The sequence below is a fragment of the Leuciscus leuciscus genome, assembly GCF_965113295.1.
Source record: "Leuciscus leuciscus genome assembly, chromosome: 2".
In the NCBI taxonomy this organism is placed as follows: Eukaryota; Metazoa; Chordata; class Actinopteri; order Cypriniformes; family Leuciscidae; genus Leuciscus; species Leuciscus leuciscus.
Genome location: NC_138726.1, coordinates 27,032,786 through 27,053,304, shown reverse-complemented (window position 1 = coordinate 27,053,304; position 20,519 = coordinate 27,032,786). Strand labels below are relative to the sequence as shown.

General features: G+C 37.0%; 1 protein-coding gene across 1 annotated transcript; it reads right to left on the bottom strand.

The window, feature by feature from the left end:
• Positions 1-457: 457 nt before the first annotated feature.
• mfge8a (milk fat globule EGF and factor V/VIII domain containing a) lies at positions 458-20,504 on the bottom strand. The gene is made up of 10 exons (XM_082161898.1): positions 20,008-20,504; positions 17,017-17,142; positions 15,953-16,084; positions 9,611-9,724; positions 9,172-9,353; positions 3,141-3,296; positions 2,910-3,054; positions 2,601-2,803; positions 2,157-2,312; positions 458-1,505 (listed from the first exon to the last, which is right to left on the bottom strand). Exons 1-10 carry the CDS (start codon positions 20,081-20,083, stop codon positions 1,362-1,364), a joined length of 1,434 nt encoding a protein of 477 aa, XP_082018024.1. The 5' UTR covers positions 20,084-20,504; the 3' UTR covers positions 458-1,361.
• Positions 20,505-20,519: the final 15 nt, after the last annotated feature.

Genomic DNA, 20,519 nt, shown 5'->3' with positions numbered 1-20,519 from the left:
TACTGCTAGAATACTAGTAAATATTTAACATAACTAATATATATAAATAAAACTAAAAAAGATTATTGCTATTACTAGTCCAGGGACATGATATTCATAAATAAAAAAAGTTTTATTTAATAAAAAGCACATGCTAGCAGTATTACTGCTTTCAGATTCCATTAGTCAGTTGCACAATTTAAATGGTCAGATTTGTTCTAAACACACTGGCGATGTTTATGCAACTGGCCCCAGGTGTTGAAAAGTCACAGATGACACTTTGTAATGTACGATCACACACATAATGTAGTAATACACATACACCATGCTTTTGACTTAATAGAAGGGAATCCAAAACCACATATCTAAGAATCTATTATTTTGAGATTAAAAGACCACCTAGTCTCACACACGTTTATTTCTGAAAAAGCACGTTGCATCACTTCCTCAGTTTGAGCCACAAGCAAGGAGAAGCAGAAATATTTAACATATTTATTAATATTGTTAAAGACAACGTGTTTTACAAAAGATACTCAATATTTGCACAGTTGTACAATTCTATTCCAATTTGGTTGTTTACATTGACTCAGATAAAATCGAGTTATAAAATGTATAAACTGTAGTATAAAGTGTAGAGCAACTGCAGTGCAAACAGTGTCAGTTGATGTGAGCCATTCTCTTAATGTGACATTTCAACAATAACATTTCCCTGGAGTGTTTTCAATTAATTTATAATTTACAGCACTGTTTTGAACAGACCCATACCGTATATAAATGTACTCCAGACAGTCAAGATTAGTTCAGAAAAAATACTGTAGACTGTATTTGTGTGCTTACAGAAAATTACAAGTTGACCTTTTCCCTCTGTGTGCTAAAAGGCAGAATAAGGTCAACTATTGGACATTAACACTAGTGGTAATATTTAAGACAGGTGGAAGCAGGTAGGTTGCTTCATGGATAGGTTCTCTCACCCTGGTGGCCAAAGATAAGGAATAACAGTAAAATATATTTACTTATAGTTTGTATATTTCATTATAAATCAGGACATGCATTTTGAAATACAAGAATGTTCATTGGTTGTGGGACTAACAATTTTAGTAAAGCATTACAATTAGTCTCCTTTTTCATTTAAGGTTTATGTTTTTCAAATTTTGTAATGTTCTCTGAAACTTGCTTAAAAGGTGATTTCATAAAATTGAAGTTGTGCCAAAAGGCGTTAAAAATTAGATCAACTGAACCCTTCAAAAGTACATGAAAATAATGACATCAATACAATAAAATACAGAGCAACAATTGAAGCTAATGTATATTGAAACAAATCATCAGCTATAACCAGCAGACACACTTCAGGCAAAAGCAGTGCAGGGTCTTCAGCACATTCACTAATCATCACAGCCCAGAAGCTCCATGCGTAGAGTTATCCGCTCGTGCCACTCCCAGGGCAGAAACCGCACAAATCGGGCAAAGAAAGGAGGCTCAAACAAGTTCTTTTTGTATGTGTTGTTGTCAGTGTTGCCTTGGAAAATCTACAGAAAAAAAAAAAAAATTGTCAGATGAAATTAACAAAACTAAATGTAATAGTTATGTGCTTTAAGGCCTTTGTTCAATTTTAGAATTCTGTTAAAATAAAGACTAGATAAAGGAAAATAACTCAAGCGGAGTTTACATATAATTAAAAATTATTTAATTTCCTCTTAGTATCCAGAACCCAACATGGAAAGCTGGGAGTTCATTGACAATGTAATCCTAATATTCACTGTACCCAATAAATGTAACTGAACAAAAATACAGTAAAACATGAATATTGTGAAATATTATTACAATTATATATATATATATATATATATTTTTTTTTTTTTTTTTTTTTTTTTTTTACCAATGTTTTTAAGTGTCATTTATTCCTGTGGTGGCAAAGCTGAATTTTCAGCATCATTACTCCAGTTTTTTTTTTTTTACATATTTACTTTTTTTAAAACTTTTTTTTCAAGATTCTCTGATGAATAGAAAGCTCAAAAGAACTGGATTTATTTGAAATAGAAATCTTTGTAACATTATAAATGTCTTTACTGTCACATTTGATCAATTTAGTAATTCCTTACTGATTAAACATTCATTTCTTTAAAGAACGGTTTAACAGCAGTATATAAAAAAAGCAGAGATATTGTCGTCACTGTAACCTTATCTGTTCTCGTTATTTGATCCTTCACAATGCTCCATGTTTGTCCGTCATTACTGTAAGCGAGCTTAAAGGCTGAAACAAACTGCACAACTCCAAAGTCTTTTGCTCCCTGAGTGATGATGCCTGTGATTCTTTTGGGTTTCTCCAAATCCAGCTGTGACATTAGAAAAAACACATTAAACATCAGAGGCAAACATCAGACTACGGTCCACAGTTGCCTGCAAAATAATTGATGTTAAATAAGAAAAATAATGGAATAGCGTTAGCTACTCATTTAGACACTTATTCTTGTCTTTAGGTAGATCTATGCATTTCCTGTTATGATTCTTTAGTAATTAATTAAATCCACCACTCCCCTACTTTTTGATGAAAAGGGAAACAACAGCAGATAGAAAATCAAAACAGCTTTCTAAAAACTAGACACGTCATCACACATTCTCACCTGGAGCCACTCTGAGCGATTGTTGTTTGCCGCCGCCCAAGCGTTAGTCTTGCCTTGCTTGTCCAGGCGAGCGTAGTGGGGATACCAGGTAAAGGCATCTATACCCCAAGTACGGAAAATACTAGATGCTGTAAGCTGCGCGTCGGAGATGAGACGGGACTTCATGCCCAGTGGATCAGAGCAACCGATTGTGCTGGACTGCACTGTCATGTTAGAGAAAATGAGAGTGCTAAATGCTAAGAATTAGTAAACATGAAAAAAGTGATTCATATAAAAACAGTGAGTCATAGTTAACTCAACTGAATTTACCATTAAGCTCGCAGCCCACAAGTTCCATCCGGAGAGTACAAGCTTTACGGCACACCACAGGAATGATGCGAATATACTGGGCCACAATGGGAGGGTCAAACATGTTTGTCTTTGTTCCATCATTATCTGTATTTCCCATAAACACCTGAAAAAATACTTAGTCAGGGAATGATAATAGCTTTAAGCACTTAAGGAAGGCTTGTGCTGTATTGATAAAGTTGTATTTCTTACTCTGTCTTTTCTCTGGCCATCAGCTCTGTACACTGTGTATGTTTTGCCATCAAAGCTGGATGCCACCTTGAAAACCTTGACAAACTCAGCTGTCCCCATGCGGCTGGCTCCTTGGGTGATGATTCCAGTGAGACGCATCTTCTTCTGCATGTCAATCTAAAATTAGAAAATCAAGAAGAGGAAGTGTGAACATCATGTACACAAAAACAAACTGAACGATTTTAGTCCCATCTTGTTCCTCTATTGCATTGTTGCCCAACCCTGTACCTGGAGGCACACGAACAGCGCACATTTTGGATGTCTCCCTTATCTGACCCATATATTTCTGGTCTTGGAGTTGAATCAGGTGTATTTGACTAGTAAGAGTTCGAACATGTGTACTGTTGGTGTGGGAACAGGGTCGGGAAACACTGCACTATAGCATGATGAATATGTGTCTCAGTAAAAGCCCTGAGGAATCACTTACAGAAGGATTTTTACAGCTGATGAACAGTTATGTTTATTGATATGTGCACAGTTGTGTCATATCAATACGCAGTTGTGTGTTGATATGAACAGTTATGTCGATTGATATATTTATTGTTTTTAGTTAATTGATGTTTGAACTTTTATTTTAGCTATGTGATATGTCTGTTACCATTATATTGAGTCTTATTCTATATACTGAATATATATATATATATATATATATATATATATATATATATATATATATATATATATATATATATATATATATATATATACTGAATACATATGTGTGTGTGTGTGTATATATATATATATATATATATGGTGATGGTTGAGGAGATTCCCCCTTCCATGTAAAGCGCTTTGAGTACCCAGAAAAGCGCTATATAAATGTAACGAATTATTATTATTATTATTATACATGTATATTTAGTTTTTTCATCCAAGTTTTTTCATCTTTATTTTGTGGGATGTTGGAAGAACAGTTTGTGTATACTATCAAGTATCTAATCTGTTTACTAAATTTATTGTGTTATGGAAGCATTACATTGATGCTATTTTCTTCATTTAGAGTGGCACAGAAATCTCTGTTTTTAGAGTTTCATAGCCTTGTTAATGCAAACAGTGATTACATTGACATTTAAGATGGATCCAGCAGGATCAAATACATTTTTTAGATGTAAATGTTATTCTCACTGAAACTGGGCTTGAAACTAGTTTATATCATAACCCCACTGACCGTAGCATGCTATTACATAGGTCATCGTATCACCCTGTTCCCCTTAAGTCTTCCCTACATATCTCCCAATTTAGCCGCATTCTTAGAATGTGTAGTAGAGATTAGGATTATCAACATCAAGTAGAGATCTTGGCAGACAGGTTCAGGCAGAGCGCTTAAAATGAGGAGTGGATTCAATCTGCTGAAGAACGTTTTAATAACTCTTCTCAAGATTGTCTGGTCAAGAGATCTAAATGTAAAGAACAGCGAGTTAATTGCTTTATCCAAAATTCTCCATTGGCAAATTAAGACATTGAAGGTATAATTCAGAAATACTGGTACATTGTTGAGAGTGACCCCAATCTGCAATTGATTTTTGCAAAACCACCTCATGTGGTCTAAGAGACCTCCAAATCTACGCAGTATGCTAGTAAGAACTGATTTATCTGTTCCTTGGAGTAATATACCTTCTGGTAACTGTAAGAGTGGAGGTTGTCAACAATATATTTTTATGCATATAACACAAACTTTTAATCATCCATATACAGGGAAAATTAAGATCTATTGTAAAACAGCTAATGCCATGTTGCGTTGCCCTTGTGGACTTTGATATGTGGGCAAAACAAGCAGACATCTTAAAATTTGTATTACCAAACATCGAAGTGCTATCAGGCATCATAATCCTAGAAGTCCAGTAGCACAACACGTTTTTTTAAGTTGAGACATTCGGTTTCTACACTGCAATATATTGGCAGTGAAGCAGTCAAATTACTCTAAGACGGGGTGATATTAACAATTTGCTTTTAAAACGTGAAGCATATTGGATTTAAATTTTGAACACATTATCACCTTGTTGTGAATTCTTTACATTGTATGTCTTTAAGTATCATCTACTGCTGTATTCTATATTTTTAAGGGTGTATTATGTAGAATACTTAATACATATGGAAAGTATAGTACGCAATTTTATTGGATGCGGTTTTGGCGTTAAGTGGCGTAAGTGGCGCGTTCTCCGTTACGCATACAGAGCTGTCAGAACCCAGTGGACGATATCACAAAAGGTAAACCACTCTTAAGTTTTACTGTGCCTGGTCGCTGGAGTCAGGGACCATCATTTCTAAAACTGAGTTCCGAACACTGGCTAAAGAGACCTGAACAGGCAAGGTCAGAAGAGTTACCTGAGCTGAACAGTTTCACTATCTGCTGCCCAACCAAGCAGATCAAACCCTTCCGCATGCCATTCAGTTCAGCACATGGAAAGAGTTAGTGGAGGCAACTCGACTAGCATGTCAAAAAGCGACAAATGATTCAACAAACACCCAGTTCATTGATCATCACGAAGCTCAAAGCTTTCCTGAGGAAATAGCAGCCCTCAACACACAAAAACTTATACCAAACCACAGTCGACTAATGTGTCTTGCTCCAGAATGGGATCCAGTAGCTAATCTACTAAGAGTCGGAGGACGATTACGAAGACTGGAAAGCCCAAATGTTGAGCAAATTCATCCGATTGTGCTAGATCCGCAGCATCCAGCAACAAAGCTCCTCAATAAAGACTTCGATGAGTGCTTGTTGCACCCAGGTACAGAACAAGTGTATGCAGAAATACGGAGGCAAAACTGGATCTTGCGGGGACGTCAAGCTATTAAACACCACCAGCTTAACTGTTCATCCTGTCAACGATGAGCCTCAGGCTTCTCTGTCCCCCATTTTATTCTACAGGAGTGGACTGTTTTGGCCCGTAGTATGTCAAAATAGGCAGAAGGATTGGGAAACGTTGGGGTGTCATTTCCAAATGTCTCACCACAAGAGCTGTCCACATGCTTCTCAACTCCATGGATGTGGATGCTTTCTTGCTCGCTCTTTGGAGATTCATAGCCAGACGTGGCAGACCAAAGGAGATCAGATCAGATTGTGGCACAAACTTTTGTGGTGCCGATCGAGAACTGCGAGAAGCCTTTGCAGCTATGGACTCTCAATTAAAAGAGCAGTTAGCCGATTACCAGATCCTTTTCAAGTTCAATCTGCCTAATGCTCCTCATTTTGGTGGTGTCTGGGAGTGAGAGGTCTGCTCCATTAAAGCTGATCTTCAAGTGGCATTTGGAAGTCAGTCTATCTCTGAAGATGTCCTGTCTACAGTCTTAGTAGAGGTAGAGGGCATTTTAAATTCAAAACCCCTCGGATACGTCTCAGCAGACGCTGAACACCAAACCTTCTCCTCATGGGGCGGCGGGATGCATCGCTTCCACAAGTGGCGTATGCCTCAGGAGAAATGGGGCGGTGCAGATGGCGCCATTGTCAAAATCTTGTGGACCAATTCTGGACTCAATTTACAAGGAACTACTTACCTACGCTCCAGACACGCCAGAAACGCCACAAACCATCAGACACTCGGACAGTAGGCTCAGTAGTCTTAAAACTTAACTGTCTTAAAACAGTAGTCTTTGACCCACAACTTACCGGAGCTCAGTGGCCTATCGGTAAAGTGGTTGTCAGTAAGGATGGATGTGTGAGAACAGCAGATGTCCTTGTCAGGGGCAAGGTGACCACCAGGCCAGTTGCACGCCTTATTCTGTTACCAGCCTTAAAGGACAACAAAGACTCTTAAAGAATTCTCCTAGATTGCACATTTGCTGCTCAAATGTGGGGGCGGCTGTTGTGAATTCTTTACATTGTATGTCTTTAAGTATTATATACTGTGGTATTCAATATCTTTTAAGGGTGTATTATGTAGAATACTTAATAAATATGGAAAGTATGTAGTACGCAATTTTATTGGATGCGGTTTTGGCGTAAGTGTTCTCTGTCTATTCTCTGTTACACATACAAAGCTGTCAGAATATGACATTTTTTCCACCCGTGCAGCATCTCTGAGTGCAGGACAAAAGTTATTGACGAAGTGAGTTTATTTTCTGACTTTATATTTGTAATATGGATGTTTATACTGCTGAGACTATTTCTAACATTAAGCCTGTAAGTCACGGGTGTTTCGCGATCTTTATATATATTAGTTTGTCATGTGAAACGCATGTGAAAGTGGGATGTGGGATATCGGATCACGATACCGCTAGCATTGTGGCTTATCTTGCTAATATTGGCCATACCTCGTTTAACTATGGTTATGCATCTGTATAAGATATTCTATATTTATTATACTTTAATACCATAACGAGGATGCTGTATAATGTACCTTAAGTTGTTTATATGCTCTTTTATATTCTGTTTACTTGTTTCTTATTCTGCTAAACACACTTTGAGAGAGCTGTTGAGATTGTTTAATTGGTCATGTACTGTTTATCACAACAGTATGTGGGCATGTATGTTTAACATTTAGTTATTTACTTCTGTTTATTTGTTTATTGCAGAAACTACCTCTAATGCATAATTAATATGCATATGGTGAAACCCTGTACATAAATAAAAAAGGTGGAAAAGATATGATGATTCCTACTCCCTGATCAGAGTACTGAAGTGGTTAAAACCATTAAAGAACCGGCATTCAGTGGGGCAATCCCCAACAACCTAATAACAAAGAATTATTTTGCATTGGATTTATTGTATTATTATGTTGGTATATTTTCTTTTGTAGTCAGGTATTATTTTATTGATATGTTTATTGTTTTCAGTTCATTTATGTTTTCACTTTTATTCTAGTTATGTGATTTGTTTGTTGCTCTTGTGTTGAGTTCATATTGATTTAAATGTTTTAGTTATTTTGTCATGTGGTTGATCATGTGATGTAGTTGTATGGTGTATATGGGCTTATCAGTTTATGAGTTGATTGTCTGATGGAGAGCCACTTGGCTCGAAACGTCACCTTGGGTGAGAACAAATATTTTTTGGAGCTTTTCCTTTTTTTTTCCTTCTTTTCTTTTTTACAGCTAATGAACAGCAAAACCATTGACAGCCAATCAGAATCCAGTCAACTTTAAAAGAGCTTGAGCAAAACTGCAGCACACGCTTATAATAAACAGAACACTGTCCATTCCCATGGCTGTGGACAGTAAAATACTTATCATTACAGTTATCTTTATAGTTATCGTTCTTGATGTGAACAGGCCATAAACACATTTATTTACTTTGCAAGCAACAAATGCATAGGATGGCTGTAAAATTAAGTTAATAATTTGAATAAAACTGTAAAACTATTCTATAAAAAAAAAATCTCTTCCTGTGGTACACCAGAAATACCCATTAAAAACATTTAAGAAATCCAATAAAAAAATATGGTTTGCATTTGTTAGTAAACATTTAAAAATGCAACAATTGTTTTTGTATTTTACAAGGAATTGCTTCAATTTGTGTTTAAAATTTGAGGTACCTGAATAGAAGAATTTAGAGAATACAGATCCAATAAATTCAGCCACTATAAAGAACTTTTCCTTTAGAGTATCTTGTTTTTAGATTTTTTGGTATTATACTTAATATCATAAGTAAGATTATAAGTAAAATTTTTATTAAAAAGTTTGAAAACAATTATATCACTTCAATAAAGTTTCAATAAATTCTCAAAAGTATAATTGTTTTTTAATTTTAATTTTTTTTTTATTACTACACATTATATCATTAGTAACATTAAATATAACACAATAAACCATCATATAGTATATCAGTAGGAGTTTCCTTAAGTCTTTCTAAAAGTTTACTACAGGCCGGTTTACTACAACAGTAGAAAAAAAATTCTGAAATTATGGTTTAAAGTTTTGGTGTGCCACCCCAAGATTTTAAGTGGCCCCATCTGGCCACCCCTATGAAAAATTTCTGGAGGCGCCACTGATTACTAAAGAGGCAAAAAAAAAAAAAAAAAAAAAAAAGCTTCAATCAAAGGGCTGATTGACAAACCTCAATCCAGGGGTTCTTGTCTTGGGGTGCCGAGCTCCAGGCGTTGACAATTCCCTGGTTGTTGAGTCGCGCAAGCTCCGGTCCCCAGTGCTGCAGCCCGAGAATGCCAGAGTGTACAGAGGAAGCCGAGATCTGTGACTCTACGATTCCTCCTTCCTCCATCCCCAATACATATGTACAGCCTGCACCATAAAAGATGGTGTGGGTAACAGGACATGAATTCTACTTTATATTCTCTTCCTGTTGCACGGCTTATTGCTACCTGACTTACTACAGTCGTTAAACAGCTATACCTCAGATACTCTGGAATTTGTAATCAAACTCTCAAAACTCAGGGTCAGTGAAAAGGCACTCTAAAACGTATATTATGACACTCAGAATTAAATGACCTCTTAGAAACTAAACACCAGGAAAAGATTACCAGCATATAAAAACTCACGTAGCTGACATTGCTTCCCAACATATGGAGAAGGGCACTGGCAGGTGTAGTCGCCATCCAGATCACGACACAGGCCTCCATTCTTACAAGGTTGGTTTTCACAGTCATTCACATCTGTGTAAGAACACCAAAAATAATACAGCCATGTCAATGTGATTATAACTTAAACAGTAAGTTGGACATGCTGTGACGGGATGCTTCTCTGCAGAGGAAGGGAGGTGTCATGTAACTGCAGCTGAAGTATGTATAATTATTAGTGTGGTGACTAAGGTGTTTGGTGGCACAATGCTCACGCAGGTGCTTGCAGGATCTCGAATTTTACTCTAAGGGGACAGAGAGTTCTGTGTGGAGCAGAGGGTGGGATGGTCCAAGTCCAGTCTGCATTTCCAGCTGCATACTGCAGCTACAGCACAATTGCTGAAATTAAACACTGTGCAGGATGCTAAATTGGACTGAAAAACGCAATAAATGTCGTTTGCCAGCAGACATGCTGTAACATTTTTTGGTATTTCTAATGAGAGATGTCTAATTGAAGATGTCAGAGAGTCAGAAATACTGTAGCAGATTCCTGCTTTAAGGTCACAACATCTGCAAAATGATGAAGAGATATGTCAAAAGTTATCGAGATATTCACATTGAGCTTTTTACTCCCTGGTTCCACTGTATCTAACATTTGGGTGTTGTCTGCTAGGTACACATTATGACACATGACTTTATTCCAAAGTATACACACTCGCACGCCAGTTATAGCCTTATGTTTGGCAATACTCCTTGGCTGCATCCGAAATCACATACTTCCCTACAATAGGTGAAAAGCAGTATGTGACAAAACTAAGTATATCTGAATTCACAGTACTCATAAAAGAGTAGGCAAAAAGTACTTGGATGAGCTACTTCTTCCGGCAAGATTCTGAAGTGTGCATATGATGAACACTTTACTATCCCATGAGGCAACGGGAGAGGATTTATAAATGGTAGTGAAGCGACGTAACTGACGCTGGTAGGTCACATGATAATGACAACATGGCAAATGTAGTACGTCCAGATTATAATCATACTACACACATTCATACTATATAGAACATAGCCTACTTTTTTAGTGGTCGTGAAGTTATTACGTATTTAAAATAAGTACCTACTCAAGAGAGTATGCGATTTAGGACACAGCCCTTGTCTTTTCCCATAAACTGGCTTATTGCAATTATCATAAATCATAAAGGGGCAAACTTCTCTCAGAAAAATATGGCAAATGGTATCAAATGTAAGATGAATAGATTTTTTTGCTGTGTACATTACCGTTCAAAAGTTTATAAAAGTTTATTTACTTCTTTAAAAAATGTTTTATATATACAGCGGGGAGAACAAGTATTTGATACACTGCCGATTTTGCAGGTTTTCCCCACTTACAAAGCATGTAAAAGTCTGTATTTTTTATCATAGGTACACTTCAACTGTGAGTGACGGAATCTAAAAATTTTTAAGTAATGAATTTGCATTTTATTGCATGACATAAGAATTTGATACATCAGAAAAGCAGAACTTAATATCTGGTACAGTACCTTTGTTTGCAATTACAGAGATCATACGTTTCCTGTAGTTCTTGACCAGGTTTTCACACACTGCAGCAGGGATTAGGGCCCACTCCTCCATACAGACCATCTCCAGATCCTTCAGGTTTCAGGGCTGTCGCTGGGCAATACGGACTTTCAGCTCCCTCCAAAGATTTTCTATTGGGTTCAGGTCTGGAGACTGGCTAGGCCACTCCAGGACCTTGAGATGCTTCTTACGGAGCCACTCCTTAGTTGCCCTGGCTGTGTGTTTCGGGTCGTTGTCATGCTGGAAGACCCAGCCACGACCCATCTTCAATGCTCTTACTGAGGGAAGGAGGTTGTTGGCCAAGATCTCGCGATACATGGCCCCATCCGTCCTCCCCTCAATACGGTGCAGTCGTCCTGTTCCCTTTGCAGAAAAGCATCCCCAAAGAATGATGTTTGCACCTCCATGCTTCACAGTTGGGATGGTGTTCTTGGGGTTGTACTCATCCTTCTTCTTCCTCCAAACACGGCGAGTGGAGTTTAGACCAAAAAGCTCTATTTTTGTCTCATTAGACCACATGACCTTCTCCCATTCCTCCTCTGGATCAACCAGATGGTCACTGGCAAACTTCAGATGGGCCTGGACATGCGCTGGCTTGAGCAGGGGGACCTTGCATGCGCTGCAGGATTTTAATCCATGACAGCGTAGTGTGTTACTAATGGTTTTCTTTGAGACTATGATGTCATGATGGTCATTGACCATTGTCCTGCCATGTAGTTCTGGGCTGATCCCTCACCTTCCTCATGATCATTGATGCCCCACGAGGTGAGATCTTGCATGGTGCCCCAGACCGAGGGAGATTGACTGTCATCTTGAACTTCTTCCATTTTCTAATAATTGCGCCAACAGTTGTTGCCTTCTCACCAAGCAGCTTGCCATCCAGCAGCCATGTCACCCTGTAGCCCAAGACCGGTTGCCCACTGAAGCTAAGCAGGGCTGAGCCTGGTTAGTACCTGGATGGGAGACCTCCTGAGAAAACCAGGTTGCTGCTGGAAGAGGTGTTAGTGAGGCCAGCAGGGGGTGCTCACCCTGTGGTCTTTGTGGGTCCTAACGCCCCAGTATAGTGATGGGGACACTATACTGTCAAAGAGCACCGTTCTTCGGATGAGACGTAAAACCGAGGTCCTGACTCTCTGTGGTCATTAAAAATCCCAGGATGTCTTTCGAAAGAGTAGGGGTGTAACCCCGGCATCCTGGCCAAATTTGCCCAGTGGCCTCTGTCCATCATGGCCTCCTAATCATCCCCATATACTGATTGGCTTCATCACTGTCTCCTCTCCACCAGTAAGCTGGTGTGTGGTGGGCGTTCTGGCGCAATATGGCTGCCGTCGCATCATCCAAGTGGATGCTGCACATTGGTGGTGGTTGAGGAGATTCCCCCCTTCTATGTAAAGCGCTTTGAGTGCCGAGAAAAGCGCTATATAAATGTAATGAATTATTATTATTATTATTGTCCTGTAGCCCATCCCAGCCTTGTGCAGGTCTACAATTTTATCCCTGATGTCCTTACACAGCTCTCTGGTCTTGGCCATTGTGGAGAGGTTGGAGTCTGTTTGATTGAGTGTGTGGACAGGTGTCTTTTATACAGGTAACGAGTTCAAACAGGTGCAGTTAATACAGGTAATGAGTGGAGAACAGGAGGGCTTCTTAAAGAAAAACGAACAGGTCTGTGAGAGCCGGAATTCTTACTGGTTGTTAGGTGATCAAATACTTATGTCATGCAATAAAATGCAAATTAATTATTTAAAAATCGTACAATGTGATTTTCTGGATTTTTCTTCCGGAACTTCCGTACTCTTCTCTCCCGGTTGAAGAGTACCTATGATAAAAATTACAGACCTTTACATGCTTTGTAAGTAGGAAAACCTGCAAAATCGGCAGTGTATCAAATACTTGTTCTCCCCACTGTATAAAGAAAGAGAGAGAGAGAGAGAGAGAGAGAGAGAGAGAGAGAGAGATTTTAAATAAATAAATAAAGATAAAATATATATATATAATGTGAAATGTGAGGGATGTACTCACTTTTGTGAGATACTGTGTATATATATATATATATAATAATTTTTTTTTTAAAGAAATAAATTATTTTATTCACTTACTAAGTACGCATTAAATTGATCAAAAGTTACAGTAAAGACATTTATAATGTATCAGTAAATCAGCATATTACAATGATTTCTGAAGGATCATGTGACTCTGAAGACTGGGGTAATGATGCTGAAAATCATCAGCTTTGCCATCACAGAAATAAAATATATTCAGAAATATATTGAAACAGAAAAGTTATTTTAAACATATTAACAATATTACCGTTTTTACTGTATTTTTAATCAAATAAATGCAGCTTTGGTGAGGATAATTTTTTTTTTCAAAGCATTAAAAAAAAAATCTAACCAACCCCCAAAAATTTTACAACTGTGTTAGTGTATATTATTTAGTGGGCTGCTGTTTACCACTTTTGGTCTTCTTGGAAAAGTATTATGAAACTAACATCCAAATCATTCTAGCAGAAATTATTTTATTTTTTTACAATTGAAATGACAGAATGGCTATAATTAAAAAGAAATACACCATATTTTCATCCCAACAACAGAGGTTGTTTTGTTCCTAAACTGTTAAGAGGATTGCAGAACACAAAAAAAACATCACTCTGCCCAAAGCCTGGACAAACATTCGCACACACACACACACACACACACACACACACACACACACACACACACACACGCACGCACGCACGCACGCACGCACGCACGCACATGCACGCACATGCACGCACGCACACACACACACACGCGCAAACACAACTGTGCAGCCAAACAAGATTCAATCTTGTCTTGAGGACTCAATTAAAACTAATTTGTTGTGAGTTATTACCAAACTCCTAGAATATTAGAACATCATCTATTCTGAACAGAACTAAAAGAGATTTAATTCATGAGCAACTTAACAGTAAGCCAAATAGTTCAAACAAACAAACAAACAAACAAACAAATGAATGAGCTCTATGAGATTTAGTTTAGTGTCTGATTGTTTTAATTTGGCAAATACATTAGGTGGAAATATTTTAGAACCTCCTTAATGCCCAAAGGCTGAACTGCACTGTTCTTCTCAAGTATAAAACCTCTTTGGCTTGATTAAGGCTTGCCTAATTACACTGAAGCTGCCCCTGTGGTGAATATTCCTGGCTGTGTTTAAAGGCCTTCCAGTGCTACTGCTAGTCTAATATCTGTCAAATCAGAATTCTTCACTTTTTTTTAACCCTTTGATGCATGAATTCATTAAATATATATATTTTTAGTTAATACATTTCTAACTTTAGAACGAGAATAACCAATATTTTTTATTTATTTTTGTAATAGTATGTATTACGCTTTGGTCCACTGCAATTTAGAGTTTAGAGGTATCTGGTAAATCCCTACTTTCATCAGCCATTTTGAATTTATGTTATGAATAAAAATCTAAATGCCATATAAAGGGGAAAGTTGAACTACTGTAACAAATAACAGTCATTATGCAAATGCCTTATTGGACAAGAACACAATGTAAGTCAATGGCTACCATCAACTGTTTGGTTACCACCATTCTTCAAAATATCTTCTTTTGTGTTTAACAGAAGTAATAAACTCATTTGGAACACCTTGAGGGTGAGTAAATGATGACAGAATTGTCATGTTCAGGGAACTATCCCTTTAATAAACATGTAGTTTATTTAACAAGACATTGGATAATTAATACTCTGTGCTAGCTACTTTGAACTGTGTTGCATGTAGTTTGTTTATTGATCCTTGCATAAACAATAGTCAATTATAGGAATTATTAAACTGAATCTTATGAAATAATGGCTTAAGTACATTTTACTTCTGAAGACATTTTTGAGTGTTTCCGCATGATGTAGCAGTGGTACAAGTTGTAATTATGATTCTATGAAGACGTGAATGCTTTTTACAATTCAGAATCTCTTAATGGTAATTCTGACATTGCGTGATGGTGGTTTGGATGTATCAGCATAATCTGAATGGTTAAAATGGCTTTAAAAGATGTGTCCACTCTAGTGGACATCAGGCAGCAAAGAGTTAAAACCATACATGGAAAGGGACTGTGGACTGGAACATTTTAACAAAGCCTATTTAAAACTCACTATGGTTACAACTCTCCCTATCCACCACTGACTGCTCAACATCCTGGGTGTGTCTGGTGTTTACACCAGTGCCATTGTATGTACAGCACCACACATTATAGATACACATACACATTATACCAATGAAACAAAGTGGAACAAATGATACAGCATGCAGTAACTGAAGTCTCTCTGCTGTGGACTTGCAGCCACAAGAATATTCGCCATGTAGGAGAAAAGCCTTAACACGAATTAACTACCAAATGCTTTACACGGACTCCATGTATTGCATAACTGGACATAAATGAGTCTTAATCAGCCTTACCCATAGGGCATGAACAGAAAATCATCAATCAATTTGTGATAAAGTTGTCGTTTTCAGTACACTAGTATTATTATATTTTTATACAGAAATTTGTTCTGCTATGAAGTCCCAATGTGTGTGATAATTTAATTTTAGTCATTGTTTAGTTCAGCAATTGAAGTTTTCCTTTTGAGGTTTTATACAAACATCCTTCTAAAACCATTCATTAGCCCATTGGAGTAATACTTATAGAGTTTTTATTTAGTGCAATAGACACTGACAAAGCTTGTTGTAAATCTGAAATAAGTGGTACAAAACTTACTGATTTGGCAGTGTGCACCTTTGAACCCAGGTTGGCATTTGCACACATACTCATTAAAAACGTCTCCTCTTCTGGCGTTAACGATCACGTCACATGTGCCATCGTTTTTACATGGGTTTGGGTTACAAGGACCTGTTAAGGAAAACAGGAGTAAGTTCTGATTTGAGTCTCACAATATGGACAAACCCATAGAAAAAAAGTGATCTTTAATAGTTTCTCCAAGACAGCAATGAGATTTAAAGGAGAGCAAATTAATACTTGTGCCCATGTCTCTCATATTTTTCATCTGAGTACAGGAGTAATCTGGTGTGTCCTTATTTCAGCAGAGATCTCAACAATGTTCCAAACTGTGTTTGAGGTGAAGCACTGCTACTTGGGCGGAGTGATTTGCTCGCAGCAGGTGAGAAGCCCCGTGGTGAGGAGCAGAGAGTTCGTTCAGAGTTGGAGTAAATCACGCCGCAGAAGTAGCAGTGCTTTGCCTTCTGAGAATATAGTTCCCAGTATGTATACGGTTAGAAGATGGCTGTGTCTCATGTGACCTTGTTATTTGTATACGATGTGACTATACAAATCACAACATGTAAATAGGAAAATGTTGGCATTATTTTGTCCCTTATTGGCAACAGTGTGCTAGCTGGAGCCGTTTACCTCCAGTCTTTGTGCTAAGCTAGGCTAGCAGTGGGTGCGTCAGACAGAGTTACAGCATGCACGGAGATGAAAAGGGTATGTATGGACTTATCTAACTCTGGGGGATACGGTGAATAAGCTAAAGTCCCAAAAGTCAGCATGTTCCTTTAAAATGGCAATTTTTTCCATTTTCTATGCTATGCTACCCACATATTTATTTATTTAAATTTTATGACATCTACAGTATCTGAGACAAAGTTGTTACACAAATGAAAAGCAACCGAAAACATTTCTTCTCCTAAGCTATGAAAGAGCAACCTTTGTTCTGAGCAATAAGGTTTTCCACAGGCAATAGGGTGACCCATTTAAACCTAATCTGAAATTTAAATGAGGATTAAACCAGTAAAATTCAGATAAACAACATTTCAAATTCTGACCATTCTCAGTGGCATTGCAAGTATCTCCAGCAAATCCCTCGGCACAGATGCAGAAAAAGGGATCTTCTCCAATGCCAGTCACACACGTCCCTCCATTATGACACAGGTTCACCTTGCAGTAATCTCCTACAGAGACACACATAAGCAGGAGTGAATGGAATTACAAAGATTAGACTGGAATTAGTTCTTATTTTATAATTTGGCAATGGACGGAGTGGTCCTGAATATTAAGCTTCAAGAGATACAAAAGAACCAAGAAGCGCTTTTCACGCTTCTGAACAGGATCAGGAGAGTACAAAAGATAAGAGATGTGAGCAGCATAGCCAATGTGCATGTTGAACTTTCGAAAGCATATGAAGAGTTCAGATGTTCAGATATATTTTTCAAGGATAGGCAAGATTCTATGACATAAGTGAACATAAAAAAAGTGCTTGTATTGTGATAACTGTGTGTGTGTATGTGCATGAGTGCAGCACAAAATTTCAGAAGCTGCTGTAAATTAAATGCTGCTCATCTTCTGTTTAAGAAGCACAGCATTCATTGCGCTTCATTCTGGCTGAACAACATGTTGGAATAAAAAAAAAAGGCATGAACAGAATGCAAGAACATGAAATGCTCTTAGACACACGTTTATGTGTGAAACGTTACACAACATACTTCCTGAGAAGCTAGGAGATTTGCCCTCTGAGCTCATTAAGATGTAGAGGTTAAGACGGGCTTCTTTGAAAATGCTTGAACAAGAAATTAAAGGCACTTTTCTTATACAACTTTGCACAGATTTACTTTCCAGAATTTTGTAGTTGTGAGTAGGAGAGTTATGACGAGATCTCGTCATACTCGTGAATCGAGATCTCACGATAATAAAAAGTGACAATATTTCTCGTCGAGTTTAAAAGCTATCTCGGCATGGCTAAGTTGAGTTTGTGGCAAAATCTTTTACAGTGTTTGCATTATATTGTTCTGTCTTTTGCTGCTTATGATTATTAATATTTAGAAAGTAGAACCGAAGCGACATTCATTACAAGATGATTAGTGTAGGGCCATCACGATTCCTCAATTAAATTAAGGTTAAATTAAATAAATAACGAAAGTGGCGAATTCCGTGGCCTAGAATTATTTATTATTTATATCGTTATTATTATTATTTAGATCATTTTCCAAGGCTACACAATATATTAAAATAATTTAAAATTGCACTAACAAAGGAGAATACATCAATATGTTTCCAAATATGGGAAATTCGCTATTTCAAAATAAAAGTTTAAACCCTTTTGATGTCCACATATTCTTGTTCAAGAAATTACAGCGGCTGTAGCATTTCTATCATAAAGTGGCCAAATATTGACGTGCTATCGGAATTTTCCTACTTCCCACTTCTGAAGTTGTGATTAAGAGTTCATCACATTGAAATTTTGACTTGAGAGGGCGTTCATGTCCATTTTTTTATCAAGGAAACTAGTATTTATGATAATTCCAATAGCACATGAAGGCAGCATAATATCGTTTAGTCAATATTAAACAAGGATTTGACCATGCTATAAAGTGTAACAACAACAACAATGGAGCTGTTCAATAAAAGCATAAAAATACTTCCTTTTGATACTTTTGAAACCAATTAGTATAGCCTTGTTGTTATTATATATGTATTTTAGGTCATTTTAAAGGCTATTGGTCACTTAGGTCTATTTTTATTACCACAAAAAAATATCCAATTGATTTATTTAATTTCAAAATAATTGACCAATTACTCGATTACCAAAATAATTGTTAGTGAAAATCCTATATTAGTTAAATTATTATTGTTTTGGCATTTTGTGACTTTCAGTCAAATAAAAGACTATTTTTCCAGTCATATTTTGTCATTGAAGATTTCTTAAATATAGTGTTTCTCAAAAATATCGCCTTGTCTCGATCTTGTGAACCCAATATCATACATCATCTGGTCTTGTGAGCTAAGAGTATCACCAAACAAACCCCTAGTTGTGAGTCATATTTTCCAGAGGAGTGAATATCTCTTCCCAGAGTCTCTGCAGTGGATTTGTTCTTGTCCTCACAATGGCCCTGACATCTCCGTATAATCTGGACGGTTCCAATTCCAATTTGTTTATAAAGCACAACATAATACAATGTTGACCACAGTGCTGAATAAACAGTAAGACATTAAAATATAACAAAGACAAATAACTATAAAAATAAGAAATAGCTAAGCAAATAGCTTAAACCCACAGACACTTAAACGTCTTAAATACAGCAAAAACATCTTCAGACTCTTAAAACGAATGACTGTGACAATAGTACCTGGACACTCATGTATGATCAAAACATAAAAAATATGTTTTTAAATGCTTTTTAAACTCATTAAGGTGAGTTAGGTGACACTAACTAATGGTCAACACTTATTGAGATCCACTTTATATTAAATTCATCTTCGTTCCATTTAATAATAATTTGGATAGACTAAATATGATCTAATGAATAAGACAACTAAAGACAGATCATTCAAAAGAAGTTTGAACAAAATGTCAATTTAACGAGACAGATGGCTTTTGTTAGCCCTACTTGATCAAAACTCAATCCTACTTTGATATCATGGCCAGTAAGAGTAAAACAAGATGGTCTAAAATGGATTGAAGACAAAAGGAACACTGCATCAAGTACAAATCTGTGAAATGTTCAGTACCACAAATAAACTCCTTCCCACAATAAGAAACATTCACTATTTAAGTAATTTATTGTAATAATATAATTTTCTTTTGTTTGCTGTATTATAGGCTATGTCAAATTTGGTGTAACAGAAAAGTACAGTAGCCCATATAACTACTGCAAAAAAGCTAGTAAAATTATTTGAATGGCAAATTTTAGGCTCCACCTGGTATTTTATTTTCAGTGAAGCAGTGACACTCGATGTATTTAGCAGAGTTCGACTGGGAAGAAAAAGAGCAAATTAAAAAAAGCACTTAAAATGTACTTAGAATTTTAGATAATACTCACCATTCACGGTACAAATGCTGAAAATGATTAAACTGCCAAAAACTATAGAGGACCGAGCAAGGTTCCAGGTCTTCATATTGGTACTCTGCTGTCTGTTTGTTTCTCAAAACCAGGAGCTTTTTCAACTAGGTCTCCTGACGTCATCCTCAAACGTGGAGCAGCGAGACGCGCTCAAGCACAGGGCGCGCGCACCGTTTCCGCGCACGGCTCAGCTATTTGAGATTATAACGACTCCATAGAATTGATAGTCTGCGCTTTAAAGGAAACGGTCCGAGTATAGGTATTATGCAGACGTGTTTCCCGCATGTCGTGTTTAACTGTTAAAATAATCTGCTTTGTACTAATGAATTATTGTGAGGCAATTTTCGACTACATTAGAAACTCCCAAAAATTGGCCAATTTAGCAATCCTATTATTCCCCTACTGAAAGTCATTAGTAAGCATCCCATTACATGTGTTGTTGTTTAAAAAAATGCCATGTCTGCCATTTGCTCTTTGTGTGTATCTTCTCA